Below are 17,500 nucleotides of genomic sequence, written 5' to 3' on the forward strand. Positions count from 1 at the left end.
AAAATTGCCAATAACAGAGAGAGAGAGAGAGAGAGAGAGAGAGAGAGAGAGAGAGAGAGAGAGAGAGAGAGAGAGAGAGAGAGAGAGAGAGAGAGAGAGAGAGAGAGAGAGAGAGAGAGAGAGAGAGAGAAAACGACTGTAGGAGAGACCAGAAGTAGAAAATATTGCAAAAAATAAGAAAAAAACACATACACACACAAATAATGACCACAAATACACCCTTAGCACGAAAGGAGGAAGGTCAAACAAGGAAAACGATAAGAACACTGAAGGAAAACGCACATGAAAACGAACAGCTGCAAGAATGATCATAAAATAGAAACTGCAAATAAAAACCAAGAAGAAAAAAAAAAAAAATGAAACAGCTGAAAAAAAAAAAAAAACACGTTAACACACATATCACCGCGACAAGGAAGACACACAGCGCAAGGAAAACCGTAATAACACACGAGAGGAAGACAAAAACACGAAAAGGAGTAGTAGTAGGAATAATTAGAGGTACAAACAGTTAAAACCCACGAAAAACTGTTGAAAATACCATGTTGGCACACACACGCTCAACATCAAAGGAGGAACACAAGGAGGGAAAGAAAAAGGGAGGAGGAGAGAGAGATAATGAACCACGGGGAGGATGAGAAGAGGAGAGAAGATTTAATGAACCACAGGAAATGAAAGGGGAATAAGAAAATAGGGATAATAAAACACGGGGAAAGGAGAACAATAATAATGAACCACAAGGAAGAAAAAGATAGAAAAACACTGAACTATGGGAAGAAAAAGGAAGATAAAGAGGAGAGAAGAGATAAAGAACAGCGGGAAATGGAAAGAGGATGAGGGAATAGGGATAATAGACCACGGGGGAAGGAGAGCAATACTAATGAACCACAGGGGGAAGGAAAAGGATAGAAACACTGAATTATGAGAAGGAAAAAAAAAGACAATAGTATTAATAAACCACAGGAGAGAAAAGGACAAAAATAAAAATAAAAACACAAGGGATGAAAAGACGAGGAATAACAAACCACAGGGAGGAAAAATCAATAAACCACAAGGGGAAAGGAAAAGAAGGAAAGGAAGGACAATTAACCACAAGGAAGAACATAAACAATAAACCACAAGGAAGGAAAAGAGTACAAAAAGCCAAAGGGGAAGAAGAAAAGGGAAAAGCAAAACCACAGGGAAGGAAAGGAGACCAAAAAACCACAGGGGGCAAGAGGAAAACGGAAAAACAAAACCACAGGGAAGAAAAGAAAAAAAACACGGGGGGAAGAGGAAAAGGGAAAACTAAAACCACAGGGTAGGAAAGGAGACCAAGAAAACACAAGGGAAGAGGAAAAGGGAAAAAACAGGGAAGAAAAAAAGACCAAAAAAAAAAAACAGAGAAGAGCAAAAAGAGGCATTAAATCCACAGGGAAGTACTCACAGGTGCTCTCGGCGGGTTGGGAGTCGTGGGTGTCGTTTTGAGCTCCGAGTTGGCAATGGCCTGCTGTAGCTGCTCGTATTTGGGCCCTCTTAGGTAGCGGGCCAGGCGGAGGTGCACGATCTGGCCAGTGGCGCGCAGAACGTCCACTGCGGCATGGTTACTCAGCCCGGCCAAGCTCCTACCGTCCACCTGAAGATATAGATAGGTAGCGTCACTTCAGGGGAGTATAAGGATGTGAGAAGGTAAAGGTATGAAGGTTGGGTGAGAGAATAAAGGTAATATGGACAGGTAAGTTGGTTTGGTGAAGGTTGGTAAGAGAGTAAAGGTAATATAGACAGGTAAGGTAGTTTAGTGAGAGTTGGGGAAAATAGTTTAGGGTCATTTCAGGTGAGTCTCAATGGGGACTTAAAGAGTAGAGCAATTTAAGAGAGTAAAGGTAAGTAATATAGACAGGTAAGGTAGTTTAGTGAGGGTTGGGAATACAAAGCAGGGTCATTTCAGGTGTCTCAGAGGGAGTTAGAGTGTAGAAATATGAGAGAAAAGAGTGAAAAAAAAAATATGAAGGAAGATACAGGAAGTTATCAAGTGTATATGTGGTAAGTAATATAGACAAGGTTTTTTTTTTTATGTAAGAAGGGAAGCAGAAAAAGAAAAAAAAGAAAAATGAAGGAAGATACAAGAAGTCATCAAGTAAGTAATAAATATAGACAAGTTTTTTTTTAAGAAGGAAGCAGAAAAAGAAAAAAGAAAATGAAGGAAGATACAAGAAGTCATGCAAGAGGAGAAAGCTGGCCAAGGAGAAAAAAGAAAAATAAAGAAAAGGCCCACTTGATTGCCGGTTCCTTAAACTTAAAGAGTGACAGAGTTAGCCAAAAGTCTGGGCCAAATGTCTTGAAAAGGTTAGTTCAGATAGTTTAAAGCGAGGGATGGGAATGTAAGGAAGAATAGGATGTTTGTTAGGTTAGGTACTGTAAGTGATGGAGTTGAGAAATGAGAGAAGGTGTAAGACGTTGTTGGGTGCATGTGTGGGGATTATTAGGGAACATAGGTAGTTTGTAGATGTGTTGGAAAGTTAGTCACACACACACACACACACACACACACACACACACACACACACACACACACACACACACACACACACACACACACACACACATAGCACTGTCAACCACATACATCTCTGCACCAGAAAAGTAATAAAAAATACATGAAATCTTGGAGCAGGCAAATAAACAAACCAAACCATAAGAAAAAGAAAAAAGACAAAAAAAAAAAAAAACACAAAAAACACATATATGGAAGAAATATCGGAACCGAAACGCACCGAAACAAACCAAAAAATAATAAAACAGACACAGAATCACACAAATAACAAGACAAGCGTACGAATCGACCAAAAACAAATAAAACAGACACAGAACCACACAAATAAGAAGACGAGCGCACGAATCGACATCTTAACACACTGGCGCTGGTTACGAGAGCGCCGAGAAAATTACGACGAAGACTGTCCCGCGGGATCCAACTCTGCACTCGAGAGATACAAAGAGATGCAGGTGTAAATAAAAGAATTGGAAGCCTCGTGGTGGAGAATCAAAGTCTTCGTTAATTGTAAGAAGCCCAAGGTAGCGTCAGATAAAAGTTCATGAGAGAGAGAGAGAGAGAGAGAGAGAGAGAGAGAGAGAGAGAGAGAGAGAGAGAGAGAGAGAGAGAGAGAGAGAGAGAGAGAGAGACTTAATATACTAGATAAAACAAACAAAACAAACAGAAATCGATACAAACAGATAGACAGACAAACAAACAGCAAGAGGGAGAAAAGGAGACAGAGAAACAAACACACGGAAAAGAGAGAAACAGAGACAGAGACAGAGAAAGAGACAAAATATGCACTACAATTAATCAGACTCGAGAAAACCAAGCACAAAACAAACCAGAAGAAAAAAGAAAGAAAATTGAAACTATATAAATTACACACTCTCTCTCTCTCTCTCTCTCTCTCTCTCTCTCTCTCTCTCTCTCTGCAGGTGACAACGCGGAGGAGGAGAGTGAGGCAAGGACTGCAAGTGGCCACACCAGACGCTCCTACAACTCATCCAGTCCAAACACTCAGAGGGGAAGAGAGGAGAGTGTGCCTTTGTGCCGAGTTTTGCTCATTTATGCAAAGACTAAGAGCAGGAAGAGCCGAGCGGTGGAGGTGGGAGGTGGAGAAAGAATAGGGCGCAGGGCGAAGAGAAAGTTGTGGGGTATAAATGTGTCAGTAAAAGAGGAGAGTGGTTTGGCAGACTCACTGGAGGACTTGGGGAGATGAGAAGGGAGGGGAGCTAAAGGAGAGGAGTTGATAAGATAGCAGAGGAAAGCTGTGGAGAGAAGACAGACGAAAAGGAAAAGTTAGTCAGTGCAAATAAAGGAGAATAGGAGAGAAGAGGAGAGGAGTGGAAAGAATACACAAGAGAGCTAGGGAGAGGAGACAAACGATTTTCAGGACTAGGAGAGAATGAGGAGAGGAACGCAAGGGGGAGGAAAAAATTGTAAAGGAGATAAGAAAGAAAAAAAGAAAAAAAAACAAGAAGAGAACTCCATTTAAGAGAAATAAAACGACTGAGTTGGCTCATAGACGAAGAGAAAAATGAAAGAGAGCGGAAAGAACACACAAACTCTCTCTCTCTCTCTCTCTCTCTCTCTCTCTCTCTCTCTCTCTCTCTCTCTCTCACTCACTCACTCACTCACTCACTCACTCACTCACTCACTCACTCACACTCACTCACTCACACACTCACACTCACACTCACTCTCACACTCACTCTCAGTCTCACTCACTCACTCACTCACTCACCACCACTCACTCACTCACTCACTCTCACTCACACCTCGACAATCTGATCGTTGACTTGTATCTGTCCATTCCTGTCCGCAGCACTGCCAGCGTTGATAGACTTGACGAAGATTCCTGAGAGCTCTTCTGTTGAGGGGAGGGAAGGACACGCCGTTAGCAAATAGTGCCCAGAAAATAATGATAAAAATACCAAACACCACCTCACACACTTAATACCACGTAACCACCCCCACCTCCCAATATTGTCCCTCCTCGACCCCGAAAACCCAAAACACGACTTCACATACATAAACCATATAAATCCCCCCCACACCTCCCTTGTTATCAATCCTCGCCCCTGAAAACCCCCAAACACCACTTCAAATTCGTCCTTACCCTCACCATCAACTCCATCTCCTCCTACACTTCCCTCTCTCCCCCTTACGAACAAGATACTGAAACAACTATTCAATGTAATTATCTTTAACTTAATTACGTAGCGAACTTGGCCCACGTTTATCTGTGCATGTAATTTCACTGCCCCGTTAGTCTGTCTATCAATAATACCTGTGTGGGAGAGGTTATGTAATTCATTCGATGTTTTGGGAGGTGTTCTGTGAGTTATATGATAAACACAGACAGACAGACAGACAGACAGACAGAGAGACAGACACCTACACACACGCACTATAGAGGGAATCAAAACAGGTTCTCTACAAATCTTTTTTCTTTCAATTTACATACTGCAAATAGAAACACGACATCTTGAGAGAGAGAGAGAGAGAGAGAGAGAGAGAGAGAGAGAGAGAGAGAGAGAGAGAGAGAGAGAGAGAGAGAGAGAGAGAGAGAGAGAGAGAGAGAGAGAGAGAGAGAGAGAGAGAGAGAGAGAGAGAGAGAGAGAGAGAGAGAGAGAGAGAGAGAGAGAGAGAGAGAGAGAGAGCCCTTTAAAAAAAAGAACGAGAAAAAATTCATCCATACAAAGAAAAAAATCTAATGAGTCCAACACACACACACACACACACACACACACACACACACACACACACACACACACAGACGAGCTTCCCACAAAAGGTCTTAAGGATAACGTCAACCTGCTCCTCTTCCTCCTCCTCCTGCTCCTTTCTCAGAACCCTCCATAGGCACCAGGCTAAAGGGCTTGGAGAGGGTGGTGGGGCGCCCTTGGAGGAGAGACTAATGTTGAGGCTTGAGATAATGATGGGCAGTCTAAATAGTTAATGAGGCGAGGCAAGCTGAGGTGAAGTGTGGCGACGTTAGGTCAGATGAGAGAGAGAGAGAGAGAGAGAGAGAGAGAGAGAGAGAGAGAGAGAGAGAGAGAGAGAGAGAGAGAGAGAGAGAGAGAGAGAGAGAGAGAGAGAGAGAGAGAGAGAGAGAGAGAGAGAGAGAGAGAGAAAATTAGTGTTAACATACTATATCAGTTGGCATGTAGATACATAGATAGACAGACAGGTAGACAGATAGATAGATGAATAACTAAATAGACAGACAGACAGACAGACAGACAGACATACAGACAGACTGATTACCTGACTAACTGATTGACAGGAGGTAAAATGCTAAAAAAAAAAAAAAGTGAATGAAGAGAAACGAGAGACATACAGGTAGACAGACAGATAAATAAATAGACAGACAAACACACATACCTACACAAACACACATACAATAAAATCCAGACATGCGGACACAAAGAGAAACAGAAAGACAGACAGACAGACAGACAGACAGACAAGCTGGAAAAACAAAAGCATCGTCAAGGGAGGTGGGGAAATTTAAATGTGAAGGGAGACGAAGGAAGGAAAGAAGAAGGCACGAGAGAGAGAGAGAGAGAGAGAGAGAGAGAGAGAGAGAGAGAGAGAGAGAGAGAGAGAGAGAGAGAGAGAGAGAGAGAGAGAGAGAGAGAGAGAGAGAGAGAGAGAGAGAGAGAGCATCGTAATATGAGATACAAATGCAAGTGTCAGAGAATATGAATAAAAATAGGCGAAGGGAGAGGAGAGAAGCGAATCACAGGAGGAGGAATAAACAAGAGATGAAGCAAGATAATATTCACTAAATAAAACACGCGAATTAAACAAGGAAACATTAAAATACATGAAAAAAAGAAGAAATACTGGGAAATTGAATGCGGGAAATGACTAAAACAGAGAGAGAGAGAGAGTCAATTGACGAACACTGGGAGGTGGTTTGTCAGGACTCTGAGAGGTGGAGGACGTGGTGGAGCTCGGATAAACCGCAACAGCTCCGCCACTCAGCTGTTATCTCAACTTCCACCTTCCCTTCGCCTGCCCGGGAAACAACGACCGCTCCGCCTACCTCCACTGCTTCCATCGCCACACAGAGCGACTGTGACACCTCCCCAGCGTCTACTGTCACCCTTCTGCCACACAGAGTGACTGCTCGGTACTCACTACCACGTCTACCGCCACACAGAGCAGCAGGGACTCTTCCTCCATAAATACAGCGAACGGAGTAGATCGCGGTGCCTCTGTTCGCCCACGAACCTCTCCTCAGACCACTTCAGGAGATTGGAGAAAAAAGAAAACTAAGAGGGAAGTGCAGCAGGACGCGAGGAAGGTGTCCAGCGAAGGACTGAGGACTCACCAGGCCACCAAGCAGACACAAAAGCGAGCCAAGGCAAAAGTGTGTGAGTACTGCTCACGGAAAGGACACACTTCTGCTACTTGCCACGCCAGAACTGACGATTTACGTCAGGAGCGTCTCATACAGCGGCTCCTTACGGTGGAAAGACACACAGCCACACCCTTCCCACCTGCAGCGCCTCAGCCCGCCCACCACCTCACTTCATTTCAGTCCTTACCACAACCTCGCCCACTCCTTCCTCAGCCTGGTATCTGGAATCAGAGCCAGGGGCGGCAGTGGACCACCCTCTTCACCAGTACCAGCAGTCGGCCGCGGACCCTAACCACCACCTCGGACTAGCAGGCCTCGCTCACTACCATCCCTCACCATGGTACAGCCAGCTTGCCCCGCCGCCAACTAAAGGTCGTCTCTAGCAACGTCCGTGGTCTCCGGACTAACCTTGCAGACTTATACCACAACTGTGTGCAACGACACAATGCAGACGTTGTTGTGGTGACAGAGACATGGCTGAACAGTGAGGTGGAGCCCACGTATGGCAGGATGCAGGGCTTCACCCACTGGGTGAGGAGGGACCGACAGGAGCGAACAGGAGGTGGAGTGGCTGTCTGCTTCAAGGAAGGAATGCAGGCCCAGCTACTCGACATAGACACGCCTCCACTGATGGAGATGATGTACTTCCGAGTAACGCTGGCAGACCGCTCAGCCCTCTTACTGTGTGCCCTGTATCGCCCCCCGCGACAAGGGCCTGACTCACTCCTGTACCTGACTGAGACTTTAGACAACCTGATGATGGCACACAGCTGCAGCCACGTGCTGATTGTGGGGGATCTCAATCACCACCTGGAAAGAGACGCCTACGAGAATCTCCTGAGGTGCAGGGTCTGACAGATCATGTCACCTTCCCCACACATGAACGAGGAGGGACATTAGACCCTGTCATCTCAGACTACCAGGAGGACAAGCTTCAGTGTCATCAGCTGGGGCTCGTGGGCAGCTCTGATCATCACGCTGTACTGACACAGCTGGAAGTGGGCGTGGCTCGGGACGAGGCCACCACCCGCACCATCTGGCTGTGGAACAAAGCAGACTGGGCTTCCTGCGCCGCGACCTGACCCACACCCCATGGGCCACTCTGCTACAGGGAGGAGCAGAGAGTGAAGCACTTGCACTCACCTCTCACCTTCTCGCCCTCCAGAGACGCCACGTCCCACACAGGGAATACACCACCAGACCGACGGATCAGCCATGGTTTGGCTACCGTTGCCGTGTTGCTGCTGAGGCAAAGTATGCTGCCTGGCTCCGCTACAAGAGGAACCCGACTCGGCGCAACAAGGACTTGCATAGGGCTGCATGCAGGAGGATGGTGGTAACCAGCAAGTGGGCCTTAAAAAAGTGGGAGGAAAGCCTGCGCCGGAAACTGTGTGGCACTGGCGTAGGAAACAAAACTTGGTGGTCCCTTGTTAAGGACAAACAGGAACTGGCCACCAAGAATCCATCCCTCCCTCAGCAAGCAGGACGGTACTGTCGCCACCAGCAGTAAGGAGAGGGCACAGTTGCTGGCTTCCTTGTTTGCTGGAAAATGAAGGTGGGGAATCCACAGCAGCCACCGCCTCAGCTGGTCCAGCAATGTGAGAAGACTGTCACCATGGTGGAGGTGACGCATCAGCAGGTGAAGCGATTATTGCGGGGCTGGACACACAGAAAGCCACCGGCCCTGATGACATCAGCCCGCACCTGCTGAAGCGATGCTCCCAGGAACTGGCTGCCCCTCTCACCCAAGTTCACAACTTGTGTACGGGAAAACGTCTGGCCTTCAGTGTGGAAGGAGGCTCGAGTAGTTCCTGCACACAAAAAGCTCCAGGACGGACCCAAAAAACTACAGACCCATATCCCTGTTGTCAGTGGTGGGTAAAGTGTTTGAGAGGGTCGTGGCAGAGGTGGTGTGTAGCCATCTCAAGGACAATGCCCTCCTCTCAGACCAACAGTTTGGGTTCAGACCTGGAAGGTCAACCTCCGACCTAATGATGCTTCTCACCAGGCAGTGGCAGGACGCCCTCGACGACGGCAAGGACACTATAGTGGTTGCTTTGGACATAGCTGGAGCTTTTGATAAAGTATGGCACAACGGATTACTGGAAAAGCTTCGTGCTAAAGGCATCCAGGGTGGCTTGCTACGACTCCTGGGAAATTACCTGCAGGACAGAAGCCTCAAGGTGGTTGTCAACGGGCAAACATCTGAGTCCCTGCCTGTGGAGGCATCAGTGCCACAGGGTTCAATTCTTGGCCCACTCCTGTGGAATATCTACGTGGATGATCTTCTCCAGCTACTGCCAGGAGTCAAGGCCTATGCTGATGACTGCACCCTCTCCTATACCTATCCACGCCAGGACAGTGGGCGGGCTGCTGAGGCCATCAATCAGCAGCTACGAGTGATAGAGGAGTGGGGTGCTCGCTGGCAAGTGACATTCGCGCCGGAGAAGACACAGGCAATGGTTGTCTCTCGGTCCCCAGCCGCCATGGCAGCAATGGCAGGAAAGTTGTCTTTGGCGCTGCTGCTCTCCCACCCAAGATGACGTCAAGATACTTGGAGTGGAGGTGGATCGAGGGCTGAGGTTTGACAGCCATGTCAAACCATTGCCAAGAAAGCCTCTCACAGGATCTCCGCTCTCAGAAGGATCGCCAGTTTCCTCGACAGGAAGGGGAGACTGCTGCTGTACAAGGCACAGGTGCGGCCCCACCTTGAGTACGCAGCTCTCTCCTGGATGTCCTGTGCCGCCACACACAGAAGGAGACTGGACAGCATCCAACGCCGCGCCATACGGCTAGTAGATGCTGCAATACCACCTCACCCAGAGCCTGAGCGTCCCCTTGATTCACTGGAACACCGCAGAGATGTGGCGGCGATCGTAGTGTTCCATAAGGCACAGGTGCAAAGAGTGCCACATCTGGCAGGGCTGCGTCATCCTCTGAGAGTCACCGCACGGAGCACGAGAACGGTGCTCAATGGTGGTGACGCCGTAGAGGTGCCGCGATCCCACGGGTGTCAGCATCAACGCACCTTCGCAGGACGCGTCTCCAGGATGTGGAACTTGTTCACGGCCGCGGTGCCTCACGTCCAGGAGATGAACACACACAGTGTCAAACTGATGGCACATAAGTGGAGACAGACACTGCCAACTCCTCTGACACTCTTTGTGACGTGACACTCAGTGTAGTGCAGTGCGTGAATAGTGCTAGTGAAGTGAAAAGAACAGTGCTCCATTTACATGCTGACCATCTTGTATATTATCTATTTTTAAGTCTTGTAAATATTGTAGAGAAATAGATTGTAGTACCCTTAGAATAGGTAGCACACGACAGTGCGCCTTTGGGTACATGTTCTTCTGTATAAATTATGTTTAAATAAAAAAAAAAAAAAAAAAGAGAGAGAGAGAGAGAGAGAGAGAGAGAGAGAGAGAGAGAGAGAGAAAACCTAACATACGGAAAGACGAAAGGGATAAAGGGAAGAGCGGTCGGAAAAATTAAAGGAAGGAAGGAAGAAAAAAGAGAGAAACGAAAGGCGAGATAGAGACACATCCACGCCAGGTGTTCAGACATACCTGGCAGGAAGTGTGACACGTTAATTACAAGCCAGAATATTACATTGACTAAATAAAGGCGAACACACACACACACACACACACACACACACACACACACACACACACACACACACACACACACACATCCCATTATATACACTGACAGAAAGCTTAACAACAGAACTCACTGGGAAAGAATACATACCGGACCGAATCTAACATATATATTGCATGGAGAGAGAGAGAGAGAGAGAGAGAGAGAGAGAGAGAGAGAGAGAGAGAGAGAGAGAGAGAGAGAGAGAGAGAGAGAAATGAAAAAAAATTCCTTGCGCTGTGATATGGTGTGTGTGTGTGTGTGTGTGTGTGTGTGTGTGTGTGTGTGTGTGTGTGTGTGTGTGTGTGTGTGTGTGTGTGTGTGTGTGCGCGCGTGCAGGGGACAAGGCACGCGGTAACACCTTCATTTTAATTAAGAACGAGTCTGCAGTCTTCCCTACGGCTCACCTGCTGGCTATACCTGCAATTAACGGATTATTTACCTCCCTCACTCACTCTCTCTCTCTCTCTCTCTCTCTCTCTCTCTGTCACTCCAATCCTTTAATTCAGTCCCACCTTGAAGACAACCTCCAGTATTACGTTTCCTTCCACAAACGTTCCATTATACACACTCGTAACTCTCCATCTCGTTCCCCCCCCCCTGAGTTTTTATATAATATTACCGAGTCAGTTCCTCTTGTTTTCCTTCCTCCCGCTCCACTTATTATCCAGGAGTTGGCCTGCCTGCAAATTTTTCCCTCCATTTCCCTCCTCTTTTCCTGCCTCTCCATCTCCCTCTGTCTCCCTCTTCTCTCCTGGAAGCTGTGATACTTTTCCTTCCATTTTTGTGCCAGCCTGTCTCCTTCATTTCCCTCTCCTGCTCCGCCATTTACCTCCTTCATTCAAATTTCCATCCCCACCTCTCGCTCTCTCTCTTTCTCCCCGTCCCCTCTCCCTCTGTTCTTTATTCGCTGCTCCTCTCCCTCTCCCTCTTTCTCTTTCTCTTCCTCCCTCTTTGTAGAAAACGGGAGATTGTGTCCCTGCGCAGAGCAATCTTGTCTGTAGAAGAGGGGCGCATTATTTCGCTCAGGACTTTGCAACGCTTCGATATTTGACATTGTACAATATATTTCTAGTCTCCTCCTCCTCCTCCTCCTCCTCCTTGTCCTCGTCCTTGTCCTCGCATAAAAGACACTGTGAATTTATTGCATGCTTTCTTTTTTTTTCTCTCTTTTCATCTCTTTTTTTTTCTTTCTACCTATTTCATCAGCGTAAATTAACGTTGCAGTGAATATATGCTGTGTGTGAGAATGGTGTCCTCTCTCTCTCTCTCTCTCTCTCTCTCTCTCTCTCTCTGTATTTTCTCTTGCTATCCTACCAAGAGACGATTTCATGTTATTTTTTCCCTTATTTTTTCCCTATTTTTCCTCTATTTTCCTTATTTTCCTAATTTTTCCAAGGCTTCCAAAGAATCTCCTTAAAAATGATAAATGTCCGCTTACGCAAAAAAGAAAAAGAAAAAGAAAAAACCTGCGATGACATTTTTTCTCTTTTTTCCCCTTTTTTTTATAAGTTCGTCCTTTCCTCGATGGTTTTTTTTTTTATAGTACGGAGACTCTTTGGTGGTTTCCTTGCTGCGTTACGTGAGGGGAAAAATGATAAGGTGGAAAAAAAAGAGGAGGAAATTTGATACCCACTTATAAAAATAGATAAAGAGGAAAATAGAGTAGACTGACATTGTTCTATATTTAAACTACCACTATATATCTGTCCTTATTACCTATCGCTGTGTTACGTGAGGGGAAAAAATGATAAGGGGGAAAGAAAAAAGGAGGAAATTTGATACCCACTTGTAAAAAATAGATAAAAAAAAAGGAAGGAGAGTAGACTGGCAAGGTTCTAAATTTAAACTACCAAAATATACCTGTCTTTATTACCTATTGTAGTGTTACGTGAGGGGAAAAAATTCAAAGGATAAAAAAGGAGGAAAGATTGTGTGTCTACTTCAATTTGATACCCATGTGTGAAAATAAATAAAAAAAAAAAGAAATTTTGATACCCCACTTGTGAAAATAAATAAAAAAAAAAGAAGAAAAAATAGTGAAGAGAAAGTTTTGACTGACAATGTTCTGAATTTGAAGTACTACAAGCCTGGCCTTACTACCTAGTGCTGTGTTACGTGAGAAAATAATATATATATATATAAGGAAAAAAAAGAGGAGGAAAGATTGTATGTCTACCTAAATTTGATATCCACTTGTGAGAATAAATAAAAAAAAAGAAGAAAAAATAGTGAAGAGAAAGGTTTGACTGACAATGTTCTGAATCTAAACTACTACATATCAGTCATTCTTTATTTTTCATATATTTATTAAAGTACTATAAAAACCAGCGTTGATAATGGATACAAGCTGCGCTACCACCACACTATTACCACTACAGCACCACCAGAAGCACACCACCATCACCATAACCATACACATAGCAGCTTACAGTAACACCACCACCACCACCACCACCACCACCAACAACAACAACAAGTAACAACACTTCCATAGTATTCTGACATGGCAATCAACGGAAACACAGCACCACACACACACACACACACACACACACACACACACACACACACACACACACACACACACACACACACACACACACACACACACACACACACACACACACACACAGTTACAACATCTCCCCCCCCCGACCACCACTACCACCATCACGCCACGAATTAAAAAAAAAAAAAAACTCACAATTACCAATACACTGAGTCAAAAGAGCACTTAATATTGGATTCATTACAAAGAGAAGTGTGGGATTGGAAACCGTGTGTGTGTGTACTATGTGTGTGTGTGTGTGTGTGTGTGTGTGAGGGGACGGAAGAGGTAAAATGATGAGGGAATATGAGGTGGAAAATAGAGAAGGATAAAATAGAAAACATAAGGAAAAAATGTGGAGAAAAAAGAACATAATAAAAAACAAATAAGAAAAAAGGAAGGGAAGAAAAAAAGAAAAGAAGAAAAAAGGAAGAGAATAAGAGAAAGGAGAGGAATGAAATAAAATGAGAGAGAGAGAGAGAGAGAGAGAGAGAGAGAGAGAGAGAGAGAGAGAGAGAGAGAGAGAGAGAGAGATAAAGCTTACTAACAAGGGAGAGATAAGAGAGAGGAGGGACGAGGAGAGGAGTGAGGGGAGCAATATACGGGAGAGGGTGGGAGAGAGAGGAGCATGTGTGGGAGGATGTTAGTGGGTGGATGTTGATTTATGGGAATAATTATGCGTTTCGAGTGGAATGTAATGAAGAGGATAGCGTTGAGGATAAGTGGAGAGCACACACACACACACACACACACACACACACACACACACACACACACACACACACACACACACACACACGAGCGGATGTACATTATCAACAGACGAGTAAATCAATGCAATGAATAAAAAACGAAAAAAAAAAAAAAAATGGAAAATCAAACAATCATTAACACACATAAGAAAGGGAGCAGATTCATAGACATACAAACAAACACACACACACACACACACACACACACACACACACACACACACACACACACACACACACACACACACACACATACGTAAAGGATGCATAAGTGAGAGAAACTGAGAAAAAGGCTACGTGGGAGGAGAAAATAAAAATAGATTACAGAAGCTGCGCGAATTTTTGATGAAGTTACTGTGAATTATGCAAAGGTACAGACGAGGAAAGTTCGCCACTGTGTAAACTAATGAAGGAACCACTTACTGTTAAAGGGATAGGCAGGAAAACAACGTGACCGTGTAGTGGGAAGCGCCAAACAAGAATCAACAGGTCAGTGTGTTGTTGTGTACTTAAAACTGCTTGATACATAAACAAGAAGGGAAAATGCTTGATAAAATGAACAATCGTGAATACAGGAAGGAAAATGGAGAAAGCATAAGACAATAATACCACAAAAACACCAAAAAAATAAAATGGACATCAAACTAAATACAAATACAAAAAAAAAAAAAAGAGTAGAGTCACTATAATAAATGCAAAAAAAATAAAGAAAATAAAAAAAATAAACTAGAAAGTGAAGATAATCAAGAACACAAGAAGGAAGACTGAGAAATAATAGAATACATGAAAGAAAATGGGAGTGGGTGAAATACATGTAATTCTAAATAAAAGTGGAAAGATAAAGAGAAAAAAAAATGAATGATAATAAATGAAGAGGTGAAGTACAATAGATATCATAAAAAATACCAGAATAAAGATGGAAAAAATAGAAAGTAGATAAACGAGAGAGAGAGAGAGAGAGAGAGAGAGAGAGAGAGAGAGAGAGAGAGAGAGAGAGAGAGAGAGAGAGAGAGAGAGAGAGAGAGAGAGAGAGAGACACACACACACACATGGAGACACAAAAGAGACAAAGAGACAAAGATACTAAAATATATATCACACGAAACAAACACACACACACACACACACACACACACAGAGAGAGAGAGAGAGAGAGAGAGAGAGAGAGAGAGAGAGAGAGAGAGAGAGAGAGAGAGAGAGAGAGAGAGAGAGAGAGAGAGAGAGAGAGAGAGAGAGAGAGAGAGAGAGAGAGAGAGAGAGAGAGAGAGAGAGAGAGAGAGAGAGAGAGAGAGAGAGAGAGAGACTGAGTACAATCCTGAATAACAAGTAACAATAAAGAAGAATTAGAGACACAGATGGCACGAGTGAACCTTCATTACCTGACGCTGAAGGAAATAGAAAGCGCACAGTACAAATCAACACGTGAGACAAAAGACACCTTACGGAATATGCATGAACACTGAATAAGGAACACAGGAGAGCAGACAGAGCAATGGCGGCTTTGGATAACACGAATATCACAAAGAGAAGATAAAGGACCTGTACATCATCATCTACACAAAGGGAGGAAGGGGAAAGAGAAGAGCCTTTTGTAGAATGTGGATTTAAATAAAGAATATCACACAGAATTAAGGGTAAAGAGGAGAAAAAAGCCTTTTGTAGAGTAAGGATTTTGAATAGGGAATATCACACATAAAAATAAGGAAGGGAAAAAGAAACGCCTTTTGTAAAATATGAATGAGAAATATCACACACGAAAATAAGGCGATAATAACAACACAACACAAATTTATGGATGAGAATGACAGAAAGGAAAAAAGATGGGCATGTTTTCTTTTATTCTTATTATTATTATAACGAGACTGCCACGTATATATCTGCTAATGTCTTGTAATTCCACTTTTTTTTTATGATGGGATCTACATTTCATTACCTATTCCTTTCTCGTCTGTCTAGCTATCTAATGGCAGCCTTATAGAATATGCATGGATGTAGATTAAGGAAGATTAGAGTGTATGGATAAAAGAATGTGGATTATTATTTGATATCCTGCGGGTTTCATAACTTGTCAATCCTTCCATCTCAGCGTGCGGGATTACTTCAAAATTATGCATAGATGTAGAATAAGGAAGGTTATATACACATGTCGTATTCAGAGATGTAAATCATGTAGCATTTCCCCCTTAATCTATACAGCTGTTCGTCCTCCTCTGGTTTCCTCCTCCCTGTCCTCCCAGATGCACCGTAATAAAACAGAACTTATAGCCTTTCCATTACTCCAAATTCGAGTTAAAGTTATAAGCAATGCAATATTAATGAAGCCATATCACGTAGTCTGTCTCACATTTCATCGCCCGTCCCTCCTTGTCCCTGTAGACCCAGCACAACACAACTCTGCTTCTATTTTTCCTTTACACCAAATTCGAGTGAAAGTTATACGGCGGTGCAATATTAATGAGCAATATTAATGAAGCCATATCACGTAGTCTGTCTCACATGTCATCGCCCGTTCTTCCCTGTCCCTCTAGACCCAGCACAACACAACTCTGCTTCTATTCTTTCCTTTACACGAAATTCCAGTTAAAGTTATTTGGCAATGCAATATTAATGAACCCATATCACGTAGTATGCCTCACATTTCATCGCCCGTCCCTCCTTGTCCCTGTAGACCCAGCGTAAAGCACCACCGCTTCTTCCCTTTCCTTTACATGAAATTCGAGTTAAAATTATATGGCGATGCAATATTAATGAACCCATGTCACGTTAACCTGCCTCACTTGTCATCCACCGTGCACCGTTTACCGCAGTATGCCCGATTACCGCAACACACGCATTGACTCCCACATACCCCCATACCTCCACCCACTCCACAAGGCTCCACCACCACTGTAAGCTCCCATGGACTCATAAAAACACTGCCAGGCGTTACGTGTTAAAAAATTAATACGGCCCATCACCACAACATTCTAATTAACTGAGCATCCCTATAATTACGGTATTAATTAGCCCAACGCACAATTTGGTCCAATCAAAGGTCAATTTAATACAGCTAATTACCGCCAGTAGGAGAAGATTTGGCGTAGCAGGTACGTAGAGGGCGGCAGGTAAATAGGGAATAATCAAGAGGATGGTAAGAGTTAACAAGGATGTGAAAAAGATAAAATGTGATAAGTAAGTGAAATGTCCATGTTAACAAAGAGAAACTGACAAGAAGTTAGGTGAGATAGGAGATGAGGAAACACGGATAAATATGGAGTACGCAAGAGGAAGATTAGAAGATTAAAAGTGGGAAGAATATGATAAATTAAGCAGTAAAATACCCAATCAAGATATTTTAAGTGTGGGAGAGATTAGGCGTGGCAGGAAAGTAAAGTGATTGAGGAATGATAAAAAGGAAACAAGCAAGAGGAAGATTAAAAGTGTTAAGCATCTCATAAGATAATCAAACACCAAAGTTAAAACAAAGATTGAGGTGGAGGAGAGATTAAGAATGGATGATAAGTGAAAGGAAACAAGTTAAGAGTAAGAAGATATCAAAATAGCAAGAATATGATCAAAAGAAAGAGGCAAGGCTGACGTGAATGATAAGTCAACTGACAATAAGTAAGAGAAAGAAAGTGAAAGGTAAGGAAACTGAAAGGAAACAATAAGTAAACAAAAGAAGA

General features: G+C 43.9%; 1 protein-coding gene across 2 annotated transcripts in view; it reads right to left on the minus strand.

Annotated features, from left to right (window-relative positions):
- The window catches only part of LOC123512999 (multiple PDZ domain protein-like), a 945,060-nt gene that overhangs the window by 352,554 nt on the left and 575,006 nt on the right, over nt 1–17,500 (minus strand). For both annotated transcript variants that reach the window (XM_045269789.1, XM_045269790.1), the window contains exons 15-16: nt 4,294–4,385; nt 1,424–1,612 (exon numbers count right to left, since the gene is read on the minus strand). In XM_045269789.1, coding sequence (XP_045125724.1) covers nt 1,424–1,612; nt 4,294–4,385 — 281 coding nt within the window. The remainder of the gene's footprint in view (nt 1–1,423; nt 1,613–4,293; nt 4,386–17,500) is intronic.

The sequence above is a fragment of the Portunus trituberculatus genome, chromosome 35 (assembly GCF_017591435.1).
Source record: "Portunus trituberculatus isolate SZX2019 chromosome 35, ASM1759143v1, whole genome shotgun sequence".
In the NCBI taxonomy this organism is placed as follows: Eukaryota; Metazoa; Arthropoda; class Malacostraca; order Decapoda; family Portunidae; genus Portunus; species Portunus trituberculatus.